Source organism: Amblyomma maculatum, chromosome 6 (genome assembly GCF_055883805.1).
Source record: "Amblyomma maculatum isolate TAMU_Amacu chromosome 6, ASM5588380v1, whole genome shotgun sequence".
In the NCBI taxonomy this organism is placed as follows: Eukaryota; Metazoa; Arthropoda; class Arachnida; order Ixodida; family Ixodidae; genus Amblyomma; species Amblyomma maculatum.
The window spans coordinates 188,663,640-188,691,559 of NC_139349.1; the positions used below are offsets into that span (position 1 = coordinate 188,663,640).

The 27,920-nt window shown below is 46.0% G+C and overlaps 1 protein-coding gene across 1 annotated transcript in view; it reads right to left on the reverse strand.

Moving 5' to 3' along the window:
- LOC146187595 (DNA polymerase theta-like) overlaps nucleotides 1–27,920 on the reverse strand; it is a 163,881-nt gene that overhangs the window by 63,085 nt on the left and 72,876 nt on the right. The window contains exons 12-16 of the mRNA XM_084608233.1: nucleotides 24,927–25,080; nucleotides 21,176–21,363; nucleotides 14,505–14,790; nucleotides 8,737–8,983; nucleotides 1,478–3,483 (exon numbers count right to left, since the gene is read on the reverse strand). Coding sequence (XP_084464359.1) covers nucleotides 1,478–3,483; nucleotides 8,737–8,983; nucleotides 14,505–14,790; nucleotides 21,176–21,363; nucleotides 24,927–25,080 — 2,881 coding nt within the window. The remainder of the gene's footprint in view (nucleotides 1–1,477; nucleotides 3,484–8,736; nucleotides 8,984–14,504; nucleotides 14,791–21,175; nucleotides 21,364–24,926; nucleotides 25,081–27,920) is intronic.

Here is a 27,920-nt window from a genome sequence, read left to right on the forward strand (position 1 = left end):
TCACATCCCGCCTTTGTATGAAAAGTTTGAACAGGCTGGCAACTACAGCAAATACTTCAAAATTTCAGTGCTTTCTACACGACAGAACTACTTTGTGACACACACTTTTCACAGAGTGGAAATGCTTACCTATGTTGACAAAAGATAAAATAAGATGAAAAGAAAATTTTATAGTTTATTACTACCACCAGTCTGTGTACACTACAAAATTTAAGCCAGCCAGTTTCCGGAACAACAGCAAACAACATAACTATCATACTGCACCTTTTCTTCGTGGCTAACATGGCACAACCACCTCTTATGCATCACAGCCATCATTAGTTTGATGAAATTGAAATCAAAGCAGCATTGTGAAGAAACACAATTACAAATCATTTCACTCACATACACAAGAGCACATAGTAGTGTCATGTATTCTATTTCCTTCTGCATTAGAATACAGTGAAGAAAGCATGCAATTAAATTTGTGTACAGTTTTTATATAGGCCTCCAAACTTACCACATTTATGTGTTTTACCTTCAAAATATGCTAGCCTATTTGTTCCATGCTTCGTGCTTTTTCGCAAGCATCAGCTTTGCACTTGTACGTTGCACTAAACCTATTCCTTCGCAGCATGCAACACCACTGGAATCTATTGCACAGTAAAATATCCACTCATCGACTTCCACCTGAAGTGCATGAGGTTTTTTTCCCTCCACCAAGCCAACAAAAATGTTAAAGGTTGACCACTCTATATTCAATTTAAGGTGTCGGATAGAAAACTTTGATGGCACACAGACATCGAGTCCTGTGGTGCAAGGAAATCAGTTCTTTTTCAGTGTATGTATGCACTTCTAATTACTGAGCAGTAAGATGGAACAAGAACAAAGTTGTTATCCAAGGGGAACAACAATCAAGTTGTTATCAATGCTTTAGGCAGTTTAGGTAACACAGATACAAAAACCATGTTATCAATGCTTTGAGCAGATTAGATAGGACAAAACAACAACCAAGTTTTTATCAGTGCTTTAAACAGATTACATAGGACAGAGCAACCACCAAGTTTTTATTATATGATTTAGGCAGTTTAGGTAAGACATACAACAACCAAGCTGTTATCAATGCTCTAAGCAAATTACATAGGCCAAAACAATAACAAAGTTTATCAATGCTTTAGGCAGCTTAGGTAACACAGATACAACAACCATGTTGCTATCAATGCTTTGAGCAGATTAGATAGGATAAAACAACAACCAAGTTTTTATCAGTGCTTTAAACAGATTACATAGGACAGAGCAACAACCAAGTTTTTATCAATGATTTAGGCAGTTTAGGTAAGACAGATACAACAACCAAGCTGTTATCAATGCTCTAAGCAGATTAGATAGGACAGAGCAACAACCAAGTTTCTTATGAATGCTTTTGGCAGGTTAGCTAAGACATACAGCAAAGAGTTTGGCATCGATACTTTGAGCAGTTCAGAAGAAAACTACTTACCAAGGGACAGGAAGTGAGCCTTGTAGTCCTCCCAGCAGACAGCGATGCCCACGAGACACTTCCCGTCTGCAACGATGGAAGGACTGTCACGCAGCTTTGCAACAAGCCGCGTGCTCCTCCTAAGCCCAATGGAGGGCTCTGTCTCCGCATGTACCCGTGCAGCCACAGAAACTGAAAAATGTCTCCGCTTTTCCCAATCGCGTATGAAGTCCTCCGCACATTCCACTTTCTTCCATGTGAAGCCCTCTCGCACTCGATCTGCCAGTGAGTCAAGTGAGAGGTCACTGTCCTCCGTCGACGAGAACAGCTCGCCGTCAGAGGTACTCCTCTTGAGGATTTTGTTCGGAGACCCCGAAGATCCGCTGCTGCTTCGTTTACTGGTGGGGCTGCTTGCTGCCGACTTAGGGACATCGTTGTTGCCCGGGGAACTGAACAACTCTGAAAGTGTCGAGCTTCCGAGAGAACAGGCGGCACTCGAAATGTCAACGGCGCCAATATTGGGCGACGGCGATTTTTGTGGAGGTGTAACATTCTTAACCAGAATGCTATTTGGAACATTACCACAGTTTGCATCAACTGCCAAACTGCTTGCAGCAGCAGTCTCTGCAATGCCACCAGATCTACACGTAATGCCATCTATGGCTTTCAGGGTCTGGCTGTCTAAGACAAAACTCCCACTGAACCTGTAAGAATCCCTTTTTGGAGGCAGCGGAGGGGAAGCAGCAATTGCTTGGCCAGTAGATTTGCAAGCCGCTGATGGTCGCCTGCTCCTGAGCAGCGTCAAGGGAGGGCTCTTTCTCACTTTGCTCGCTCTTGGTACCACAGTGTCTGGAAAAAAACTGCAGCTGCTGGCAAAATCAAAAGAGTTGCCGATTTCTACAACGTCTTGCGGGCTCACTGCATTCGGAAATGCCTCTTTGCCGTTTGCGCAAGAGTCGCGAGCCTGTGATCGTAGAACTCTGTCATTACTCGATACAACAGATGGTGGCGATACTTTGAGAGTTGTGCAGGAAGGTTTCTGCACAGAATTTTTCACTCCCGAATTTCTAGCCTGTAAATGCCTTCCTCCTGTTTTACCAGGTGTGTGGACCTTGCGCGATGACGACATGTTTTCTTTGTCAATTTTCGACCCCTCTGACTCAACAGCAAAACTTCCACTCAGCCTGTAAAACATCTCCATCGGTGAATCAATGTCAGTACTGTTTGTATCCGAGGGTGTCCTGTCCTGCTTGCCAGTTTCTTTTGCCCTCGACAAAGCAAGCGGTGAGCCGTTAACATCCCATTGTAAAATGGCGTCTTCCAGATTTCCATTGCTAGCATCCTTGGGCACGACCGGCGAACTCGTTGACTTTCGGTGCGCTTCCTTCGGTGACTTCTCTGGTGGAATGGGCAGACTACCAAGGATTCCATCCAACGTGAGGCGCTCCTCGTCGTCAGAATCGTGTGTTTCTGCTTCAATATGAGCAACAGTTCCACCTGGTGGCAAAGATGGCCACGGAAGCGACAATGAAACTGGCATTCCTTGCGTACCCTTTTCATGTTTATTGCTATTTTCGGAGCCTTCACTAGCCGCTTCCTTTGGCAATTTGGATGAAGCTGGGCCCCTTTGTTTTCCAGGCAAAGCGTGTGGAGACGTGGCAGTCTTGAGTGGTTTAGGTGAAATCACTGCACGTTGAGTCGATAGGATACCATTCAGATAGGGTCTCGCGCTAGGATTTGGCCCCTCAGTGTCCGCAACCACATTTGCTGAATTGACAATCTGGCTGCCTTTGTCATCATTCGGTTTCTTCGATTTCTGAAGTCTGCTACTGTCCTCTGAACTGTCAGCTTGCGTCTTCTGTAGTGACACAGCTGTGCTGCGTGCGGCCACTCTGTCACCCCAGGCAACGTGAGCAGCACCCAGGGACCCTTCTACCACGGCTCGTGCCTCCCGCACCAAGATGTCCGCCAGCTGCGTAGTGGTGACCATGCCATGGGCGGGCAGATGCCAACAGCGAGACTCACCCCTGCAGTTCAAATAGGGAGGCAAGATAAGAAGTAGCACCAGGACTGTGGTAGAGACCAGCTGGTAAACAAAGGAACCGCTGGTAGCTGGGAAATCTACAGGGAAGATGGAATTTATGACAACACAAAATGGGGCAAGGGTGGTAGGAAGGCCTCTCTACGCTAGACAACAAGCAGACTTGTCTTTCCACTCATTTCACTTCAGCGTCTCTCATAGCCCGAGTCACTTTGGGACGTTAAACCCAACATACCAAACCATTTCATTTCACATCCAACCACCAGGTTATTTTATAATCCTGCGATATAGCTAGAAAATCCTGCACCAAATTTCAAGGTAAGGACATTGGACATAAAACAGAATGTGTGAGCTGCGACTCAACTGCGTCTCGCATCACTGCCCAGTTGGGTCGTGCAGAAATTGGGTGTGGCACACTTCGAATACCCCAAATGCTGGTCATTTGCATGAAGGGATGATGTCACAGTTTTCCACATGCTTTGTATAAGCTGGTGATGCTACCTGCTATAATGCGTGGCCCCTTTGTCCAGCGCCAGTTATTCCCGTATGGCCCAGGAAGCAAGTCCTTCTAGCAGCCACTGAAAGTGAGCAGTCATTCCCCATATTACTCAGTACATACCATTGTAATGCTGTGTTTGTCAAACACTGTTCCAAATCTACCTCAGCACGGTAGAGCACTCGAAGAAATTAAGCTCTGCAAAAAGGGCTATCACATCCAATCTTCCAGCTTTTCTTTTTTCTATTGTGAAAATGACGAAATTTTTTCCAGCCAGATATGTGCACACCATGGTACATGAAAGCTCTCGTGCAACTTCAGTTCTTTCCTTATTTTATTCTTTCAGCCCAAATAACCAAGGTAAAAAGAAAGTTAAATACAGTTTCAAATGTAAAAATTCCTAAGTGGCTGGGGACACACACCCTTAGTATGTGGAGTTCATGAAAAGAGCCTCAAGAATAGAGCAGTGATGAACCTTGTAGGGGCAAAAAGATAAATAAAACAGGCTCGAAAACTGGTTTTGCTAGCCCACCCTGCTGAAGTAAAACATCATTAACTTGTTTGGCTTTGGTTTAACGTCCCAAAGCGACTCAGAGATGCCATAGTGGTGAACTCCAGAAATTTCAACCACCTGGGGTTCTTTAACGTGAACTGATACAGTCGAAAACGGTTATATCGAACCCGGATATATCGAATTTTGGTTATATCGAAATCACGGAATATCCCCTTGAAAATCCCAAGTAAAAGTATAGGAAAGCCGCGTCATATATCGAACTCAATTTCGCCGGTCGTTCGATATATCGAACTCCGCACCACGCACTGGAAAGTGTGCCTTCCCCAAAGACGATCACATCACCCTTGGCGATTTGCCGCGTAACGTTTTCAAGCCACGCGCGGAAGGAATGAGAGGGACAGTTCTGGACAGCGCCGCGCGCATCTGCAGTTATCGTTTCCCGTGCGCCAACACATGACGTTTGCAAGCCATGTGTGTGGGTGTGCCCATTCTTTTGCCGAGCTCTCTCCTTCAGCACGCGCTACGCATGCGCTACGCATGCGCCAAGCCAGCTCAGCCCGTTTTCAGACAGACGTGGGACGCTTTCTCCAGAGTGTGTTGCGAACCCTCTGCGCGCGGCGGCTGACGTGGCTATGGCACCTGCGGACGTTAAGAAGCGGCAGCTCTGTGTTGTTTTTTTTTGTGAGAGTCATTCTTTCCTATCGTTGTGCTGTACGCGAGACGTAGCGTGATATGGCGGCTGCGGACGTTAAGTTAAGAAGCGGCAGGCTTTTTTTTTTTTTGGCAGGAGCAGTTTATCTTTGCATGTATGAATCAACGGAAGCACGCCGTCAGCTGCTGCGGTCATGATGCCCGCCCCAAGCGCTGCGTGATGAATCGAACCAGGCTTGTGCAATCAAGCCATCACGGGCACTCTGCCAAGTTCGCTCCCCGCCACCGGAGGAGCTATAAAAAGATAAACGCACCCTGACGCTATCTCTGCGCAAGATCTTGGCACGCTGCCAAGAAATGAGCTGTGGATGCGACGACCGAAACGGAGTGACGCGCGCCATCGACATGCAAGCGAAAACGCTCACGATTTCTGCCGCAGCCACACAGAAACCTTGTTTTGAGCTGCCGCGGTGGCTCGAGCGGCCAGCGGGACGCAGTTCCAACAAGTTGGAAATTTTTCGCTCTGTCGCTGCCGCTCGTCGCTGAGATCGCTCAATCGCTTGCATGTGAGCGAGCTGGCCTTAACGCATTTTTTTTTTTTTCAAATTCTCGGGTGCAAAAGTGGAGATTGGGTTCTTTATGCGAGTGGGTTGATTACGCAGCAAATACGGTATCGTTTTTTCGCATCGTAAGTGCCGTCACAAGCAAATTTCTGTATATTGAATTATCGATATATCGAACTTTTTCGCGATCCCCTTCGAATTCGATATATCCGGGTTCGACTGTATTACACAGCACAAGGGTACTTTGCTTTTCGCCTCCATTGAAAAGCAGCCGCCAAGGTCAGGATTCGATCCCGCATCCTTAAGCATGACAGTCGAGCGCCCTAACCATTGTGTAACCCCAGCGGAGCTCTTTGAATTGGGTATTTAGACACTCTGCAATGTAGTGCGGTTTCCATTAATATACATTCTTAATTTGAGCATCAAAAACCGCAAAATCTTATTAATTCGGCCTTCAAGAGACCAGAAAAACGCTCAAATTACCAAATGGTCCTAAAAAAAAAATTAACCAGAAAACCATTAGCAGCACAGTAATTCTATCTAATGAGCACCTCGCACATTGGTTGCCTGCATTTGCAATCAAACCCAAGTGAGATCAACATTCTGTTCTAGTTTCACGAGATTCTTTGCCCACACTGTGGCTCTAATACCGATAATCATGTACATGTAACTCACAATGAAAATAAGATGATTGATTGATTGATTGATTGATTGATTGATTGATTGATTGATTGATTGATTGATTGATTGATTGATTGATTGATTGATTGATTGATTGATTGATTGATTGATTAACTGTTAGGAGTATGGGTCATGGATTGTAACTCGACGCAGCCTTCCACTCAAATTAACTGGAGTGAGCCTGTTCATGTCCGAATTAATAGGCGTAAGACTTGCATGGAAAGCTGGTGCCATCTATGGACGCTTTTGGTAATTAAATGTGCCACACAATTTCATTACAATCAAAAACAGATTTTTTTCTTGATTTCCAACATTGAAAATGGGCAGTTGTAGCAAACTATGTCTCAACTAACAAATCTGTTCTGTAAAGAAAACAAAGCCAATAAGTGCCAGAGAAGAATGCATTGCAGTATGTATGGAGAGAACGCACGTTTCAGCTCCGTAGCTTACACGTCATTGGCGGAAAAAGAAGTCATGGAATATAAGTGGGTAACAGCTACAAGACGAGGCAGGATACAAACACACATGACAGGACAGGTGATATTTCGTGGTTTTTTTCAAGTGCTTTGCTTTGCACACTGTGTAGGTGAATCGTAGTGCCTCCGCAGCTCTATTCACAGTGCCACACAGTAGCTGTGATGCCTGTTCATAAACAGCTCCGTCGCATTCTGAGGAAGCTTCACCACGCAGATAGCGTGGTGAAGCATCCTCACAACACGAAGGTTCAGCATACTCTGAAGAGCAGACGATGCAGAAGAGTATGAATAGGCATTACAAAGTCACACCTCAAAATAAATAAAACGACTGGCCAATGAGCACGCCCGATGCCAGAGGCAGGATGGCGCGAATTTAAGAGAAGGGAAACAAACTATGCTGCTGAACTGTATTTCAGCAACGGGAGGCTTCCACTCGTCGTCGTGCCTACATAGCCTGCCACTGTTTCATGCTATACAGTGAACCCTTTTATAATAAAGTCGCACACCTTCGCACATAACTTCATCTGTCACAATGCTGCTGGATACTCTCCTTACCTATCCTCCTTTTGGACGAGATTCAGTGCTTCCCTTCGACAAGGTCTTCCCTGCTCCCGATGCCGTCCGCAGTTACACCCAAGACACGATTGTCTGAACTAGTGCCACCTGTAAAATTGTTTGCAGCCAACTTTCTGCCTCTCAGGAAGCTCAAAAAAGCCGTTATGACAGCCACCATCTTGACGTCCAATATATGCACCTGGCTCTCTAGTTTTTTGCTGTGGCTCCCATCCCATCGTGTCAGCCTAATTGAAAAGCTCCTGCCACAGTACAAAGGACCTTACCATGTTGTTCACCAACTCACAGATGCTACTTACCAGATCGAACCATTGGTACCCACCTCCTTGCCACCCCCACCACCATCTGAGATCGACCATGTGACCCATCTCAAGTATTACCAACCACCTTCTCCTTTCCCGCCGTAGCAAGCACCGGGATTGTGCTTCCAAGAAGGAGGTGTCAAGTGACGAAGAAGAATTGAGGGATTGTGCTGAGAGACAACAATGCCGAAGTGTGCGCGGTTAACTGGGCAGTACTATATTTCTTGTTATGCTAGATGAGGCAGACTGGGTTAAATGGCCATATTAAGGCCCCCGTAACAATACGACAACTGCAGTCAGAAAAAGCACCATCAGCCCGTGTAAAGCCATGGAGGTGCTGCTCAAAACAATGTGACACTAACATAGGCATAGGAAGTCACACGTAGGACATAGTAACAAGTGTCATGAACAGGAGCACATAAGCATGCTTTTATTCCAAGGGTTAAAATTTTAACAAGGTTGACGACTGGATAAGTTGGTACTGATTCATCACAAAGACACAGCCTAAAATTTAATTTTATAAATTTAATTTAAAAATTAAAATTTGAAGCACTAAGCCTGTTGGCCCTGAAAAGTACTGAGGCCATCGACGGTTTGATCTGACAGGAATGTGTGATCATGACGCCATGTAACAGAGGGGCATGCGTGAATCGCATGACCAATCCTGACCCCCGGTAGACAGTCATGAAAGCCAAAAGACTAGAACTGATGTCCCAAAAAGCTGGAAACGACATTGCACAAACAGGAAGTGACAGGCCGAAGACGCGCCCCACCCTGACTGGTTTGTATGCGATGATACTGTGCCAAGTGGTGTGATTCGAGCGGCTGGACAAGGTGGGAGCCTCTCGTGTTACCACAGATTAGTTACCACTAATGTTTCTCAGCTCGCTTTTTCCTCTTCTCATCTCTCGGCGCCACTTTATGTGACGGCCGACTTTTGCCGTTATGGGCACAGCACCTTCCACAAACAGGCAGATTCTCACCTGCCCTGAAAGGGTCCTGCATTGCGCAGCGTAATGTCGAGCTCTGATGGCTCCACTTGCGCCAGCGCGGCAGGGTCGGCGAATCCCGCGTCGAAGACGAGACGTGCCAGGGGCCCATCAAGACTGGGCAAGGCCAGCAGCGGGCACAGCTCGGGCTGGACACCAAAGTGGAGCCGCGCCTGGAACTCGGCCACCAGCAGCTGCAGGTGACGCCAACCAAGGCGCTGGCACAGGACACACACCATACCTGCAGGGGGAGTCCTACAGACATCAGCCACCACCAGAAAGCACCCAGAGCTCTTTAATATTACCAGTTGCGAAACTTTCCACAGAGCCAATGTATAAAAAACGGTGGTTTTGATTGCTAAAAATTCAGATGCCTATAGACACTAATAGTGGCAGCGCCTGCGGCCATTAAAGGAGATTGTTGATAAATATACAACCACCGGGAAAATAAAATATGTTCAAGAGGTGCAGCAGAATAAGTTATACAGTCGAACCCGGATATATCGAACTCGAAGGGATCGCGAAAAAGTTCGATATATCGATAATTCGATATACAGAAATTGGCTTGTGGCGGCACTTACGATGCGAAAAAACGATACCGTATTTGCCACGTAATCAGCCCACTCGCCTAATGAACCCTCTCTCCACTTTTGCGCCCGAGAATTTGAAAAAAAAGAAATGCTTTAAGGCCAGCACGCTCACATGCAAGCGATTGAGCGATCTCAGTGACGAGCGGCAGGGACAGAGCGAAAAATTTTCAACTTGTTGGAAATGCGTCCCGCTCGCCGCTCGAGCCACCGCAGCAGCTCAGAACAAGGATTCTGTGTCACTGCGGCAGAAAATCGGGAGCGTTTTCGCTTGCATCACTCCGTTTCGGTTGTCGCATCCACAGCTCATCTTGGCAGCGTGCCAAGATGTTGCGCAGCGATAACGCCAGGGCGCGTTTATCTTTTTATAGCTCCTCCAGTGGCGGGGAGTGAACTTGGCAGAGTGCCCGTGATGGCTTGATTGCACAAGTCCGGTTCGATTTATCACTCCGCGCTTGGGGCAGGCGTCATGATCGCAGCAGCTGACGGCGTGATTCATACATGCAAAAATAAACGGCTCCCGCCGAAAAAAAAAAAAAAAAAAAAAAGCCTGCCGCTTCTTAACGTCCGCAGCCGCCATATTTTACGCTACGTCGCGCGTACAGCACAACGATAAGAAAGAATGACTCTAGAAAAAAAAAAAGAAACAGAGAGCTGCCGCTTCTTAACGTCCGCAGGCGCCATAGCCACATCAGCCGCCGCGCACAGAGGGTTCGCAACACACGCTGGAGAAAGCGTCCCACGTCTGTCTGAAAACGGGCTGAGCTGGCTTGGCGAATGCGTAGCGCATGCTGAAGGAGAGAGCTGGGCAAAAGAATGGGCACACCCACGCACATGGCTTGCAAACGTCATGTGTTGGCGCGCGGGAATCGATAACTGCAGATGCGCGCGCCTTTGGCGAATGGGCGCGGCGCTGTCCAGAACTGTCCCTTCTCATTCCTTCCGCGCGTGGCTTGAAAACATCACGCGGCAAACGGCCAAGAGTGATGCGATCGTCTTTGGGGAAGGTACACTTTCCAGTGCGTAGTGCGGAGTTCGATATATTGAATGACCGGCGAAATTGAGTTCGATATATGACACGGCTTCCATACTTTTACATGGGATTTTCAAGGGGATATTCCGTGAGTTCGATATAACCAAAATTCGATATATCCGGGTTCGATATAACCGGGTTCGACTGTATTAGATATAACAGCTGTAGAGGTAATTAAGGTGAATAAGAAGAAAGAAAAAAAGTAATTTCTGAAAGGCAATGATGGAATAGCAGAAAGCTTTTATTGACCGCTTCTAGATGGCACAACAATTCATAGGCACCCAAAAACTCGTACTAAAACTAATCCCTTTTTAAAGTGAAGTTTCCCAAATGGTATGATCCAAAAGCTCTGACGTAAACAGCACAAGGCAATAAATACAAGCGTGGACGTTCGCAGACTATTGGAGAGTGGTTTTGTGTGGAAAGATCATGGCTTCCTATCCTGTCCAGGCCTTTGCAAGATTTTTCTTGTGTCAAAATGCACGAATTAAGCTGTAGACTACCTGTTGCATGGCAATTGTTGCACACCCGCAGCGTAGCATTTTGCTCCAGGTTCCAGCTATGCTGTGATGACACTGTGTGCATATTTTGCAAATATAATTACCCATGTCAGAGGGCACCCACGGGTAAGTGATATGAGAGGAATTGATAAAAACGAAGCCGCTGCAACAAAAGAAAATTTGCCTTAGTCAGTTGATGCTGTGCTGTGAAAGCAGAGTGAGAAGGGAAGCCAGGGAAGCAAAGATGACTGATGTCAAACAAGCAGTCACTGTATAAGCACCTTGAAAAAACATTTAGATGCAATTTGCTGCAGTTCGGCAAAAACTGTAATATACAAGAGACGTGAAAGAAAAAGAAATAGAAAGGCTTTATGAAAAGGCCTTGCAGATGAATGTGACATTAATGTGCACTTAGAAAAAAAAGTAACACACAAAAAAAATGACTCTACGATTATGCTTTCTGTTGATTTCACTTGAGTAGTGCGACTGTTGCATGCTTTTGTGGTGTGAGCAATGGAGCGTCCCCCTAACATAAGCCAAACCCTCTTATATAACTTACTCTGGCTACTTCTTTCATCAGTGTGGCCATCTCAAGCAGCACACTCAATGCAACCAATCAGAAGCAGGAAAGTGTGCAGTGATCAGCAAATGCAAAGTGCACTCGAATCACTGCATGCTCTATGGTGACAACACAACATACGGTCCCATAACTGACGCCAGTCACGTTCACATGGCTGACCACTCGCACTGACGTCCCAACGGAGGGATGCATGACACAGCTCGTCACGTAGTTGGCACCGGTAACAATTTGGTACGCCACTGTCAAATGCTACTCAAGCTACACCGGGGAAAAAACAATAACTGTAAAATATACTGCCACTTCCTGCAGAATTAAGAAGTCCCACGTGCAGTAGTTGCGCTCATTTGATGTAAGTGCGCACTTCAATGCCTGCAGGATCCAAGCCCATAAGGAAGAAGCATGAGCCACAAAGCAGGCACACTTTTCCCACAGTGCACCCACTTGGAGTGGTGGCCCTCTTACAAGAAAGCAGGTTAACATAGATGCGTTCATCTACCACATATTAAGATAGCTATGTCATTTACCCCAGTTTCCAGACACAGCTTTCCTCCTATAAGTGCCCAGTGTACGTTCGCACCGAGATGAGAGGGCAGGTCATGAGTGGCTACAAATCTTCTGGGAGATTAGTTAAAGGGCTACTGAAACGGTGTCCATCGAATACCAGGAAAGCCAATGATACAAATCTAGATTTGTCTATCATTGTCCTGCGAAAAGCTTTCATCCAGCATGAGTAGCATCAGAGACATTGGCAATTCTCAAAGTTTTCCCTCTCTGCTCTATGTATTAGGAAAAGCGAGAGGAACAGATTGGTACCGTTCTCCGCCCACGAGTGCGTCACCAAGCCAATCCGGCTCAATCGTGTCCTTTCTTTTTGCCACTCGCTCCCTTGCCACAGCTTTACAGCTTTAAAGTAGAAGAGGCCGGACAAAGGGAACTAGATGGGCTGCTGTCTGCTGCCTGATGGGCACCACACCTACTTCGCTATGACCTTTGTCAAGGCAATGACAGGCCTTGGGACATCATGCATGCCTATTATGCAGCTCAGAGATGGAATTCGCACAAAAAACCAGCACCTGCGGTCACCGGCAGGCATGAGAATAGAAGATTTATGAAACCATTCTCAAATTATCAGCTAGCTTCTGAGGGCTTGTGTGGCATGTGTACTCTGTGGCACTTGCTCTACACAATGCAACAATTTGACAGGCACGTTTTGAACCCCTTTTTTGAGTCCCTTCAAAGACAGAGGCACAAATGATGGAGCTCACAGCATCTGTTGCCTCCAAACTTCTGTTGGGACCCAATACAACGAGTAATACAGGGAACGTGGCAATGCAGGACAAAACAACTGTAGACTTCCAGTCGGTATAATAATAATAATAATAGTAATAATAATAATAATAATAATAATAATAATAATAATAATAATAATATTAATAATTAGTTCACAAGAAGGGAAAAGTGCAGTATCTGCCACACTTGCTCTGTGGACACCTGAACTAGGAAGGGAGGAAGGTGGGAGTGAAAGTAGAAAGAAAAAAAGGAGAGCCGTAGTGGAGGGCTACGGAGTAATTTCGACCACCTGGGGATCTAAGAGTTAAAAACCAGCTCAGCAACACACAGGCAACAGTTCTCAATGATAGGACGTTGCTCAGAACTCACAGTGTAGTGTTTGTAAACTTCATGCAAGCACAAATCTGCACATGTTCACGATGCAATACTGGTTGAAGTAAGCATCATGTTGATCTTTAGCACTAAGATATATCCTCTTTCCAAAGGAAGCCATCTTTGAAGTATGGCAAGTAGTCCTTGTAATTATGCTAGGCACATGCCACGGATACTGCAGATTTAGTGTCTGATCGCAACAATGTAATGCGGGACCTGAGACGGAGTGCCGGAGTAACTTAGCCGAAGCTCATGGACTGCAGGTGAACCAGCCAAATATGTTTATTCAGAGAGATGCCAATATATGTACAGGACACTGTCCCATAGCACACCCAATCCAATCTACACAATCAAAACCATAGCTAAAATACAACAAGCAACAATTACTACAAAAAAAAATTGGGTGGGGGGATGGGGTAACGACTTTGAAGGTATGACGCCACAGTGTTAATGGCTCCCATTTTCAGCTCTCCTTGCAGACCCTCGTTGGCATAGATATCCTCTGCTATACTCGTTCAGCCACTTGCACTTTATTTGTGGTTCTATTATACCCATTAGTATACAGCTGCAAGGTACCGAGCTATGTGAAAGGCCAACGGACATAGACATAAATCCCTGCTTTAACAAAGCCGTATGAAGGTGCCTGCGTGGCCTACAGGAGTACTAGTGTGCCTAACTGGGGATCCAAGGGCCCTGGAATGCTGCATTTCGATGTCACCTGCCCACCTTAAAGGCGAAGCTCCAATTGGCCTGCCAACTCAGCCATGTCTATAGTACAGTAACGTCACGCAACCCAATGAACACATCACACATCGCCTGGCCACATCACCTGCCATGGCCATGCCCATAATTTTTTTGAAGAATGGGGCCTTTAACACATTAAAAGGATGCTAAAAATGAACACTGTTGCTACATGCACTACACTGCCTGGTCAAGTGAATCCACTGGCAACAAGCTGTTACCCCTGCAAGCTGCTGTCAAGAAACTAAGAATTGTGCAGTGTGTCACTACACGGCAAAGGCCTCCCCCATTTACTTCTCGCTAAGTGGGCCTGCCTTCTTGCCAACCAAGGCCACACTACTGTTACACACAGCCGAGCATTTTGCGGTCAAGTGACTGGAAGCAAGTGATCCACATGCATACACCAGGATATGACAAAACTGCCCAGCCGAAGTAAAGTTCTCCTGTCAAAAAGTTGACTACCAGACTGAGGTTTTTCTCCTGCCCCTGCTCAATTCTGTGCTTTCAAGAATCTATTTTCTGCATCCTCTCTCTACCATGAGCACATAGTCGCTTTAGGCCTCGCAGAACACAAGGCTGGTCATGAACAGGCTGGTCATGAAGGAAAACAGTGAGGAAAGGGAAGGGACCGTGGTTTGTAGGCCAAAGTCTCTCCCTACCGGCAAAGGTGGCAGCGCCCTGTTGCAGCGACTGGAGCAGGCCCCGCGGGAGTGAAAACGCGTGAGCCACCTCGGCCAGGGGACGCTCGGAGGCCAGCCGCTCCAGGGCAAGCGCCAGGTAGAAGCGGCGACAACCATCCAGAATGCGGCCGGGTTGTGGGGTGCGTCCGGCAGCTGCCCGCGCTACACACGCCTCGTCAACGCCTACCAGGCCCGCGACACGGCGCTTGGCCGCCGACAGCCGCTCCCACAGCTCCTGGTAACGGCCCCAGTCCAGAGCACCCAGCTGCAAGCAAGAGTTGCAGGGCAGCACACGACACAGCAACACCAGCTTAGCTTGGGTCATACTGCTGAAGTAAATCGATTTACCCAAAAAGAAAAAACTCCAGGGCTGCGCTTAAGTTAGCTAAAGTGCAGTAATGTGAAGGCATTTACCTTAATGCTGCTGAACAAGGCATTTGAACCCACAACCTTTTCAGGGACTCAAACCCAGGGCCTTCTTTGTGACTCGGACCCATAACCTTTACTGGAATCAACCCCTTGACCATCCTTGAACCCACAACATTTTATGGGGCTCAAACCCACAACTTTTCCTAGGACACGAGCCCACATCCTTTACTGGGACTCAAGCCCTTGACCATACTTTGAGACCCGAACCCTCTACCTTCTCTCTCCCTCTGAAGTTCATGTGGTCACGTTCTGATGACGTGCTTGGCTGACGCATTCTGTCAAAAGGCCCTCTGCACGCCACTCCAGAGGCAAGAAATGCATTCACATTAAAAGAGCCGACAGGAAACTGGGCTACCATTTGGCAGCACATAATGAAAATTGTGCACGTGCTGTTCTGAAAGTGGCCGTGTCTATTAACAGCTATGTAATGCTCCCACACATCAGTAGCTGGACAGGTCACTGTAGTAATACAGTATTAACCAGAGGGCCTCAAGCCAATATCCCCATGCAGGTCTCTCAAGGGCCAGACAGGGTAGCAGAGAAAGAAGCAGTCCACGGATGAAGTTAGCAAAAGCAGACAAAAATAGGACAAAAAGAGGTCAGCATATAAAGTCAAACCTGCATATTTTGAGCTCCGAGTGAATCAAACAAAACTTCGATACACTGACAATTCTATGAATAAAAAATGGCAGTAGATAATCTTATCTGCAAGCTAGAAGCAAGAAAATTTTTGGCAATACTTAAGGCCAACTGCAACAAAATTTTTCTTTTGCTGCGATATGTTTTACGTAGTTGGTGAATATTAGAACTAGGCATGTGCAAATATTGAAATTTTCGAATGTGAATCTAATACAAATATGAGAAAAAAAATGCCTTTAAATGTAGAATATCTGATCAGTGAATGAAATGAAAAATAAAAAACAGCAAACCAACCCTGTTTGTCTTGTTTATTTCATAATTCACACGATCTTTGCAAATAGAATTACAGTAGAATCGCACAAAACTGCATATCCTACTAAAAATAAATTCAGTATTCTGTACACTGTTTTTTGTGCAGCAAGGACTGGCATGAAATCTGGTGGAGCTCTCATATCACTGGTGAATACAGTAAACGCGTTGGTTCAGTCTTCAAGGAACCAGAAAAAATGTTTGAATTAATAGAAAGCTCGAATTGTCTAATTGGCCTGAAAAAAAACGCCGAAAACTGTTTGCATCCCGGTAGTTTTATCTCATAAACACCAGTACGATGGATATATCTGCATTTGAGACGAGACATGTTGTTAGTTGTGCTTCGCTCGTTATGAAGTTTTGTATGACATTTGTTTTTTGTACAGTCATATGCTTGTTATATGTGTTTTTATTTATTTTTGCCACGGATGCCCCTCCTGCCTGGACCATGTATAAGTATGGTCTGCAGTACCTGCAAATAAATAAATAAACCGAAGTAAGAATGACGCTTCTTCACAGTTCCATCAAGTGCATTTTGGCTTTGCACATACTGTCGGGAAGGCTCTCCTCAGAAAAGGGTGGGAGCGCCCCCTTTAGTACAAGACGGCCCCGTCGCGTTTTGAGGATGCTTCACTGCATACCTCATGAGCTCAAGCATTGCGGTGAAGCGCACAGTGCGGGAGGAAACCAAAAAGATGCCGGCAATCACTGTCTACACCGGCTCATCCTCTTTCTTACACAATAAAAGTTTCCTCCCTCTCCTTCTTAGTGATATCGATAACTTTTGGTCTATTCAGAAATTTTAGAATATTCCAATATTTCGAATACGAATACGAATCAAATAACAAACATATTCAATTCATATTCGAAATTGCAATATTCGCACGCCCCTATAAATTAAAACTAATCATAAGGAGGTTTATTCTTAGGAGAGTAGTCTCATAGTCACCACAATATTAAAGCCTCTGTAGCTGATGATGCGTGTACCTGGTGGTGGATTGCGGAGTTGAGCAGCTTAGCGGATATGGTGTATGGTTTGGTTTATGCGGTACAACGTCCCAAACTCAGGCTATGAGAGACGCCGTAGTGGAGGGCTACGGAAATTTTGGCCCCCGGGGGTCTTTGACATGCACCGACATCGCACAGCACACGGGTGCCTTGCTTTTCACCTCCACCGAAGAGCAGCCACTGTGACTGGGATCCGATTCCGCATCCATGAACTGAGCAGTCGTGCGCCCCAGCCAATGAGCTACCACGGCAGGCGGATATGATGTAGGAACGAGCACTTGCGATTCACCCTTAAGCCGAGCTGAGAATGAATGAATTAGAGACGGCATGCAAGTGAAAAGATGAAGGCTGAAATGTGACTTGGGGGTCCTAGATTGGTTATACAATGGCGAATGTCCTATAATTTCCGCCGCAATTACCGCACTGAAACACTGTGCAGCCGTTGGGAGCACCAATGCGCAAGGTGTGCAGGAACGCACGTATCGCATGCATTTTAAAAGTACAGTAAACATAAAAAAAAAATATACAAATTGTAGCCCAATGGTGTCTAGCCATTGGCGTTCGCAGTGCTGCAAATTCATGCGACCAATGTTTGCAACGCCCAAAATACCTGAATGTAGCATGCACCCACTCACTGGGGCTTCTACAAAGGAGGAGAAAGCCATCACAAAGTCCCAGAACTACAGTGCCCGAGGATAGAATTTTATTCATTTGTGCTTCATTGCTGGCTCTTAATAACGATCGGCCTTCTTCCAGTTTCACGAATTCCATATTTTGTTTTCAGTACTCTCTCTTGACATACCACTAGAAAAGGCTCGTCTATGGAATGAAGAATTTTGTAACAGTTAGCCTTTAAGCTCTGCCTTTAAGGGTATGATACAACAGCATTAATACACTAACAAATTAAACAGTTTCATATGCCCACCAAAGAGCGTTGGGCATTGCACACTTCAGTCCTACAAGGACTAATATTCACCGCTTTTTAGCACAGCTGCAAACAATTTATAAACTGAAAATTGACTTCTTTGGTTACATAACTGATTGTAGAACAAGCCAGAAAGTTCATTGGCAGCATTTCGATAGCATGTACAGTTAAGCCTGGTTATAACGAACTTGTAAAATGTATGCAATTTTTCATTCCATCAAGGTTTTCGTTATATGCAGTTTTCGCGTGAAGACCCCAAAGGACCGTGCATAGCGAAAATTAGATTAACAAGTCATTGTAAGGGAAACCACTTTTAAACTGTTTACAGTAAATTAGAATTATTCCAAGTTAGAAGCGGTGAAAAGTTTTGCGAGAGAGCGCAGCGCGACGACGGCAGCTAGAGCCAGTGGCGGCCGCCTCTACGTCCAGCGCGGATCGCGCAACGCGTCTGCGAGTGAGTGGGGTAAAAGTAATGGAGGAGGAATCAGTTTGGGGGAGAGCGCACGCGTTCGCTCCATCGCTGAGCGAGGAGGCACCTGCACCCACCAGCGTTGGCCTAGAAAACCCTCCGCCGGCGCACTACACTATTCCCGCCCCCGACGCGTGGGAACCCGCAAGCAACTGCGTGGCAGCGATGGATGCCGACTGCTTGCCCCATGTCTTGTTCTGTTAATTTTCGCTACTTCTGAGCTTGAACCAGCATTCTTAGATAAGAGTCCCTCATCAAAGAACTACCGTAGTGCCACGCTCCGAAAGTGAAAGCAACAAAGACTCCTGCATTTTTAACGTAAAAGTGCCATCAGCACTGAAATGTGGCGCGTACTATCAACTGCAGTCACTCGTTACTATTGTGATGTTCCTCCCACGTCATTTCATGTTTTACCACCCTAAAACTTGCTGGGCTCTGCCAATTTCCAGTAATTCAGCACTAGCTAAGAGACGGCCGGCGCCACGAATTCGTTATATCAAGGTCAACCGCCACAACATGTTCGTTACATGGAGTTTAGAAATACACGCACTTCAATGGGGGCAGCATTGGAAGGAACTGGAAAAATTCCTAATATCGAGGAATTCGCTAAATGGAGGTTTGTTACATCGAGGTTTAACTGTAATATCTATTGGCCACTAACACTCAGTGGGCATGGTATGGAAAGAGTTAAAACCAAACACACTGTACTTATGGGGGGTCAGTATTAGTAGTTACTCCTCTTCGAATTCTGTTCAAGCGAAGAAGGTAGCGTGTCGTATTCGGGCAGCTTTAATGCAAGCGCCCTCGACTTTGCCCAGAAAGCTATTGCAAGATCGAAGGACTCCATGTACTACTATCTGAAAGGCCTGCTCTGCTGAAGCTGATGTTTTTGCTTCTGCTGCTGGCCACCACTGGCTCCTTTCAACTACAGTAAAAGCTCGTTAATTCGAACTTCACGGGACCGGGAAAAAAGTTTGAATTATCTGATGTTCGAATTATCGAATGGCCTCGAAAAAACTGACAAGAACCATTTGTATTACTGTAAATGTACCGTATCAGTCGCGTAACAAACTCGCTCGTATAATGAACTCACCCAGCCCCAATTTGTGCCAACGAATCTGAAAAAAAAAAAATATATATATATATATAAGGCGTCAGTCGGTAGCGTGTCCTTCCATTTGGCGCCGTCACGGTCCACAACACATTTCTTGGCAGTGTACCAAGATGCTGCGCAGCGATAACGGCATGTTTATCTTTTGACTTTAGCTCCAGCAGAGTGGGGGGGAAGCGAACTTGGCAGCAAAGTGCCAGCGCTTGTCCGTTTGTGCAAGCCTCTTTTTCAGTACATTCGCTTTATCGTACTATAAGCGACTGGGGCGGGCGCCTCTACTGCCACTCTAATATATCGGAACGCGCGATAGCAGCAAGCGGCTTTTGAACAGTGCTAAAAGCGGCGTCATGATCGCGGCTGACTCGCGTGCTTCCGTTGACAATTGCTGGTCGAGAGAATGGATGGCTATCGCAAAAAAAAAAAAAAAAAAAAAAAAAAAACATTTAACCCGTAGTGCCTGTCTGAGATCATAGCCTTTCATGGGGCGTTGGCTGGGACCGCGCCAACAGTACTTATCTCTATTTCCAAATTAACAGGATTAGAATTAACGAGTATTTAGTTCCGAGCTACGCTGCACAGAAAAGAAAGCAGGCAGCCGCCGCTGCCACGGCCATGCACTGACCTTGCCGCGGCCGCCGTCCCCTCCCTCCAACGCCGCCGGCTGCCGCGCCGGTCATGGCACCATTTAAGTTTTACCCATTTTTTCCATGGTTTTACCTGGTTCCATCTTCTGTCCCCATTTTGGACATGCGCAGCCTTTAACTATGCCTTCCGATCGCGGAGGTGTTTCTTTACTTTTCTTGGGGGCCGCGTGATGTGCGCCAAGCCGCCCAGACACGGCGGTGCGTAGTTCGAATTATCCATAGCAGAACCGACTTACGTTCGAATTAACGGGCTTTTTTTTTCACAGATCTCTATGGAGCTCGGCCGGACCAAGTAGTGTATTTCGAATTATCAAAAAATTCGAATTATTGAGGTTCGAATTAACGAGCTTTCACTGTATTAGGTACACTATTAGGTGGCTGTTCAAACTTTTTCACACATACACATACCTATGTGCAGTGGTCGTTTTATAACGAGTTTTACTGTAAGGCAAACTCGTTTGCCAGCGCTAGGTCGAGGCTTGCAGGTAGCGTTTGCAAGGTAGGCGCTGGCTCGAACAACTGGTGCTCGTGTCTGATGCCTGCGCGCTGGCGCCAGGTCATCTTCATCTTTACAGTTTCTGTATTTATGTTGTCAGGCCCTTACTCTCCATTGACTTTCAGGGGACAGCTTTTCGATGATTTGTTTGTGTTAAGGAACAGCTCAGCCAATGTAATCTTTTGGCTGTTTGTTTCAGTCACTTGAACTGTACTGAGGGCCCCATAAGAATGGTCAGCAATAATTACCAGATAAGGTCACACTGCAACTCAGTAATGCAAAAAAACTGCAACAACTACCACGTTAGACTGATGTATAAAATCAAATGCTATTCGTTATCTACCTAGTCCAATTGAGAGCTCTTCTGAATTCATATCACAACAACAGTTCCCAGTTCAACAACATTTTTCACGGGTTCCCTAAACTTCACTGTCACCGAAACTGACTGTGCAAACCGAGAGAGCTTGCCCAATTTCCTGCTTCATAGGCACTGAAGCTTTGGATTCCTGCAGGACCCCCACAGATTCAGGCTGGAGAGTTGCCAGATTACAGAACAGCTTCGATCATTACTCTGTGCAGCCTCTTGGCGAACGGTTCCACGGGTACCACGTGGTGCTTACCTGGGCGCCCAGGTGGGCCGGTGTCACCAGATACACGAGGTGCAGGTCAGTGTCAAGCGCCAGGCACCGGCGCGCACGCTCGATCTCCCCAACCATGGCCAGGGCATCATCCGGCGAAAGTCCTGAGGCAAGCACCGCTCGACCCAGCTGGCTCGGACGGTAACGTCTCCCCCCGCCATCCTCCCCAGCTGTAATGAGAGAGAGTTGCGACCAATGGCAGGATTCAAGAGCCCCATATTCTTCAAGAGATCATGCAGAAGGTTACATAGCAGAATCTAGGTGACAAGAAAGTGGTCAACACATATTTTGATGTCAAAGAGGAGATGGCGTGCAGTGTATAAAATTTCAACTGTTCCGAACAGCCTATCACACCCTCAAAGATTACACGAACACAAGAGGCACAACAGCACATGAAAGCAGTGTGGCCCGCAAATCACTGATGTCACGACTGCCAGTGATACAGCGTGCACTACAGGCACTAAATGGATGGCGCAATCATAAATGAATCCCTTCACCAGCAAAGACATCTGTGTGAATAAAATCCCCATGCTTCACCCTACATACTCTCTCCACTTTTGATAATGAGATGATGGCAAGAGGTACTGGAATCAACACACAGCACCTCCACGAAAACTGTCACGAAGACAGGGATTATTTACGTGAAAAGGTAAGAAGGCAGATACACAAAGTGAAGGGCTGATCTACCGCAAGTCCCAGCTAGAAGAAGTGCACGAGACTAACTTCTTCGTCCATCAGGCGCCACCTGAAACCACCAGGTGGCAACATGAATATGTTTCGCAGCATTGTGAAATTTGTAAGGCTGAGATGCCACTATATATCTGTTTAAGTTAACAAAACAATGACTTTTGGTAACAATGGTCAGGCGCACTGTATGCACTAGATGGTCTCAAAAACATCTTGATGCAATTCAAGCTCTTTAGTTTTGGTTTCAATGTGCTGGAGAATGCTCACTAAAAATAAATGGTAATGTTCCCTCCAATCATTTTATTGTAGCGAAAGCTACACTACTGTAGGTTTTCAAGCCGTCAACGTGGAACCGTGGAAGAAGAAAAAGAAGTAAAAGAAGAACAAGAAGAAACAGAATAAGAAGTAAAAGAAGAAGAAGAGGAGGAAAAAGAAGAATGAAAAGAAAAAGAAGATGAAGTAAAAGAAGTAGTAAAAGGAAAAGAAGAGGAAGAAAAAGAAGTAAAGGAAAAAGAAGAAAAAGAAGACGAAGTAAGCGAAGAAGAAGAAAAAGAGAGAGAACTCGGTAGTTGGCAGAGGTGAACGATAACAGTGAGTTACTAGGACAGAAGATTCGTTCGAACGATGTGACGGCGGCACATTAAATCCAGGTGTAAGTAGAAAAATTCGCTGCAACACTCATATCTTTCGCTCTATCACTAGGTTCAAGCCATGCTTAAACCCCCACAATTTTTTCCAAAGAGGCAACTGGTGTGAATTGCTTTTAAGTGTGTGCACAAACTCCCATTCAGCAGGTGAAGTTACTTGCGAATACATTATTTCAGATAAACAGACTTAAAGGACAATCTTCTGAAAGCAAGTACCACATTAGACTTCACTCCAAGCCCAGTGCATATAAACATAGTATGCCACATCATCTTGCTTTCGACAATGGCATGACCATAATGGCAGTTCAGACAAGACCACTTGACCACATAAGACAAGACCAACTTGACCACATTTAGTCGAGGAACATCAAAATGAAAACAATAATACACATTTCTGCTCTTTCTTATAGCCACACATGCTAAATGAAGGCTGTGATCCCTTTAGCCTGGAAAGAGTCTCATTTGAAGTTTAGATCAAATCAACACAATCTGCCAAATCCCCCCTTCCCCCCCCAAAAAAAAAGAAAAAAAAAATCTTTTGTTCCAGCCCCTTGGTGTAACAGCCTGAAATATTCATAAATCAGCTTCTCTAAAAGTATTCGAAAAGTATATGCCTTCATTGAGCTCATAAGTAAATGTACTTCTGAAACACACCAAAGACTCACATCCCAAGCAAGCTGACAGAAAAGCCTTTCTAAAGTTCTTACATCTTGAGTAAGAATCTGAAACCACACTTATCCGCACTGTTATCATTACCACAGTACTCGACCAATATCAGTTCAGGTTTGGCTACCTTTTGGACACAAGCCATTTTTCTTCCCTTTTTTTTTTTTTTTCAGTCGATGTTCAGGTGAAAAGCAGGAAATAAAATACGGGTTCTCGTTTAGAGAATTTGTAGACACATAAGTTGAGATTCGTTACCAGAGCAAAAAGCCTATAGCCGATACCAGATATATCGAATTATTGCACGTCAGTTCAGTTCAGAGGAACATTCAATTAGTCTAAAATATGTATGCCACGCCTTTACAAGGTGACTTCGAATGGATATCATGATCGCTTTTCATGCATGAAGCTGGGTCAAAAGTGGCCTCCGGTCTGGCATGCTCATTTTCAACGTGGCACTGCTGTCATGCGGAAAAACCAACATTCAGTGCACCAGCTGTCAAGCAGTGAAGCCAGCCTATCTGACCGAAGGCTTCTGGTAGCTCTAGCGTGGCTTATTTCGCTGCTGAAGGAGATGCATAAATCCACTTTGCCCTAATTTTAACTGAGTTATTATTGCATTTAGAGTGCACCAGAAATGCAATAAGACCTCTGATCATTGGTGTTCGCTTTTCCCAAGGTACTATTTATTGAACTTTGATGCGAGTCCCAACTCCGACGACACTAGCGCCGAGCGTACATGTCAGAGCCCACGCCAAGTGTGGGCTCTGATGCTCTGACATCTGATGCCCAAGAAGAGGAAAGCGAACGCATGCTGAGTGTGCCCTTCTTTCTGGCGCCTGACACGAGATGTTGCAAGGTGGCGTTAAAAAGACTGTACACCCCGCGGTTCTCTCTGGAGTTGCCGCACCTGTGGTGCACGGTGTACTTCCAAGTGCTGTGCGGTGAGAAATGTGCCAGCAGGAAGCCTGTCGCTGATAGAAGCCCGCTGTATTCACGCTTCTCGACTGCAGAGAAGCTCATTGGGTGGCACCTTTGCTCGAATTATCAATATAGTACTGAACTAATTCGCAATTGCCTTCCAGTTTGATATATAGTGCATCTAGAATCAACTGCATGTACAAGCTTTTTTATCTGTTCACGTTGGCCACTGTACTGACAAACTTTAACGCCGCAACCAAATCCTTTATAAGCACACAAAGGCTAGTAGACTGCTGTAAATAAATATTAAGAAAGGAAGTGGCCCAAGAGCTGATCCTTCAGCAATACCAAAATCAACAGGAACTGGAAGAGAAAAAGAAGTGGTCAATACCAGTAACTAGCGACAATTCCTGAGACAAGCTGCAATCCGTTTGAGTAGTTTGTATTTTTCATTATTTTTAGTATGATATTCAGTTTGTGAAGAAGTTTATTACGCAAAACTTTGCAGAGTGTTTTCTTAAAACTATTCATATGGAGTCAGTCTGTTTCCCTTCGTTTATGGCCAATGCAAAACTACGTGCGATTTGAGCTATTTCAGTGTTGGTAGAAGACCCTTGCCTAAAGCCATGCCGTTTATCACTCAGGAACTCATCCCTTTGTACACCAACAATGTGTTGTTGCCATTGCAGTTTTATTAATGTTAGGTTTTTGAATCCCCGTAGAGTCTTCTGATTATGGAATTCCATTCTGCATGACAATTACAAGCCTCTCTTTTCCCATGTGCGATCTTGAACCGAAACAAGCTGATTTCCCACCTTGAAGATGAACCAGCTGGTGCTCAACCAGAAACTGGAGTGCCCCACTCAGGTCCTCCTCCCCACCAGCACCAGTGCAGAGGTGGTGTCGCAAGGTGCACTGGGTGTAGAGAGAGAGCTCCTCGGGGCTGCTCGCCACTCCACTGGCCACCACCTGGTGCATTCAAATGGGAGCACAGGTTGCCAGACAGCCACACTGAAAATACCCGGCCAAAATCACGTATGTATGCTGTGCAGTAGAGAGACCGAACCGGATGTGCGTTCAGTGTTCACGCATTCACATCTCACGGAGTGTCCAATCTGAAAAAAAAAAAAAAAGATACCATTTTTTCTCCTGAAAGCATTCTGGTCCCAACATCAGGTGCACCTTCGAAATGTCGACCTCGGCAGTGCAGTAAACACAGTGTTTGACTTGTTAATTCTTGCTGCTGCACCGTGCTAAAAATTGCCTGAAAAGAACACACACATGTACAACAACAGCCCCTATCTCAGCAACGAGACTTAGCTACACTTGGATCTCTCTAACAAGTTGCTTGAATTCACCCATCCCACCAAGTTTATGCCTGTAACTAACCATTCACTCCTCATGAATCGAATCAATCGGGCTCAAATTCCAATCGTGATTTTAGTGAAGCGTGAGCTCCGACTTGGATGTGGACCGTGATCTGAGTAGATAACCATCCGATACTCAAATCGAGATCGTGCACAACCTTGGTCATGACTAGCTTCAAGCTCAGATGCAAAGAGGTAACAGTGTTGCAAGTCCAGGCTTAGATTAAAATCCTGAACTGATCTGTGATATCCTTAATTTAGATTCAAATCATTGCCACAGACAAGTTGAGGCAGCTGACAGGAAAGCATCAGCTATCTAATACCACCGCAAATGGACCATTCTCATTAGAAAACATAGCGTGTTCAGCCCTTATGCATAGACTTTGTGACATGGTCTCACAATATGGTGTCATCAAAGCTATAAGCCACAAGAAACTGTGTGAAGGACATTGAGCGGGATGGAGTGTGATAACGAAGCACGTCGGCTAAAACGCCGGCATGAATAGATGTTGCGACGATCGCTGCATCCGACTCATGTGACGTCACACCTGAGTATATCGAACCCGGATATATCAAACTCGAAGGGGATCGCGAAATAGTTCGATATATCGATAATTCCATATACAGAAATCGGCTTGGGATGGCACTTACGAAGCAGAAAAAACGATACCGTATTTGTCACGTAATCAACTCACTCGCATAATGAACCCACCCTGCACTTTTGCACTCGAGAATTTGGAAAAAAAAAAAACGGTAAGGCCAGCTCGCTCACATGCAAGCGATTAAGCGACCTCAGGGACGAGCGGCAGCGACAGAGCAAAAAATTTCCAACTTGTTGGAACTGCGTCCCTCTGAAGTTCCAAAGCCACTGCGGCAGCTCAAAACAAGGTTTCTGTGTCGCCGTGGCAGAAATCGCCAGCGTTTTCGCTTGCATGTCACACTCCGTTTCGGTCGTCTCAGCCACAGCTCATTTCTTGGCAGCGTGCCAAGATGCTGCACAGCGATAACGTCGCAGTGTGTTTATCTTTTGATAGCTCCCGCGGCGGCGGGGAGCGAACTTGGCGGACTGCCCGTGATGGTTTGATTGCACAAGCCTGGTTCGATTTATCACGCCGCGCTTGGGGCGGGCATAGTCCACTGCCACAAAATTATTGGAAAGCGTGATACAGTAGCTGTAAATGCTGTTTGAAACGATAAATGCTAAAAGCCGGTGTCATGATCACAGCTGACAGCGTGCTTTCGTTGATTCATACATGCAAGGATGAACGACTCCCACAAAAAAAACAAAAAACAAAATGCCGCTTCGTAACACCATATCTTACGCTGCACTGCGCGTAAAGCTGAACGATAAAAATAGACTCTCGCAAAAAAAAAAAAAAAATCTGTCGCTTTTTAACTTCCGCAGGCGCCATAGCCACGTCAGCCGCGCACGCAGAGGGTTCGCAACACACGCTGGAGAAAGCGTCCGGCGTTCTGTCTGAAAACCGGCTGAGCTGGCGTGGCGCATGCGTAGCGCGTGCTACTGCGAAGCAAAGCAGGGAAAGAGGAAGGAGAGAGATAGCTCGGCAAAAGAATGGGCACACCCTTGCGCTTCGCTCTGTCACGTTTTTCCCCTCTCGTTCCCACCAGTTCTCTCTGGTTCATTCACGCACATAACTTGCAAACGTCACGTGCTGGCACGCGGGTTAACGATAACCGCAAATGCGCGCGCCGTTAGAGAATGGGCGCGGCGCGGCCCTAGCCGAACTGTCCCCTCTCATTACTTCCGCGCGTGGCTTGAAAACGTCACGCGGCAAATGGCCGAGGGTGATGTGATCGTCTTTGGGAAAGGCACTTTCCAGTGCGTGGTGCGGAGTTCGATATATCGAACAACCGGTGAAATTAAGTTCGATATATGACGTGGCTTTCCTATACTTTTACATGGGATTTTCAAGGGGATATTCAGTGAGTTCGATATAACCAAAATTCGATATATCCGGGTTCAACTGTATAAGGACGCCAGCACTAAATAAAGCAGTTCACTCCCTGGTATCACTCGCTGCTGACGTTAATACAACTCCAAGTTACTTGTTCGTGGCATCTACTTTTTCCTTATCCCCTGTAGCCGAGCTTAAACACCATCATCATCATCAGCCGGACTATACCACTGCAGGGTGAATGCCTTTCCCATATCCCTCCAATTAACCCGGTCCTGTGCTAGCTGCATCCACTTGACCCCTGCAAAATCCTTAACCTCATCGACCCATCTAATTTTCTGCTGCCCCCTGCTACGCTTTCCTTACCTTGGATTCTAGTTTGTTACCCTAAGCAACCATCGGTTATCTTTTCTTTGCACTACATGTCCTGCCAATGCCCATTTCTTCTTCTTGATTTCCACTAGAATGTTAGTGACTTGAGTTATTTCTCCGACCCACTCTGCACGTTTCCTATCTCTTAACGTTA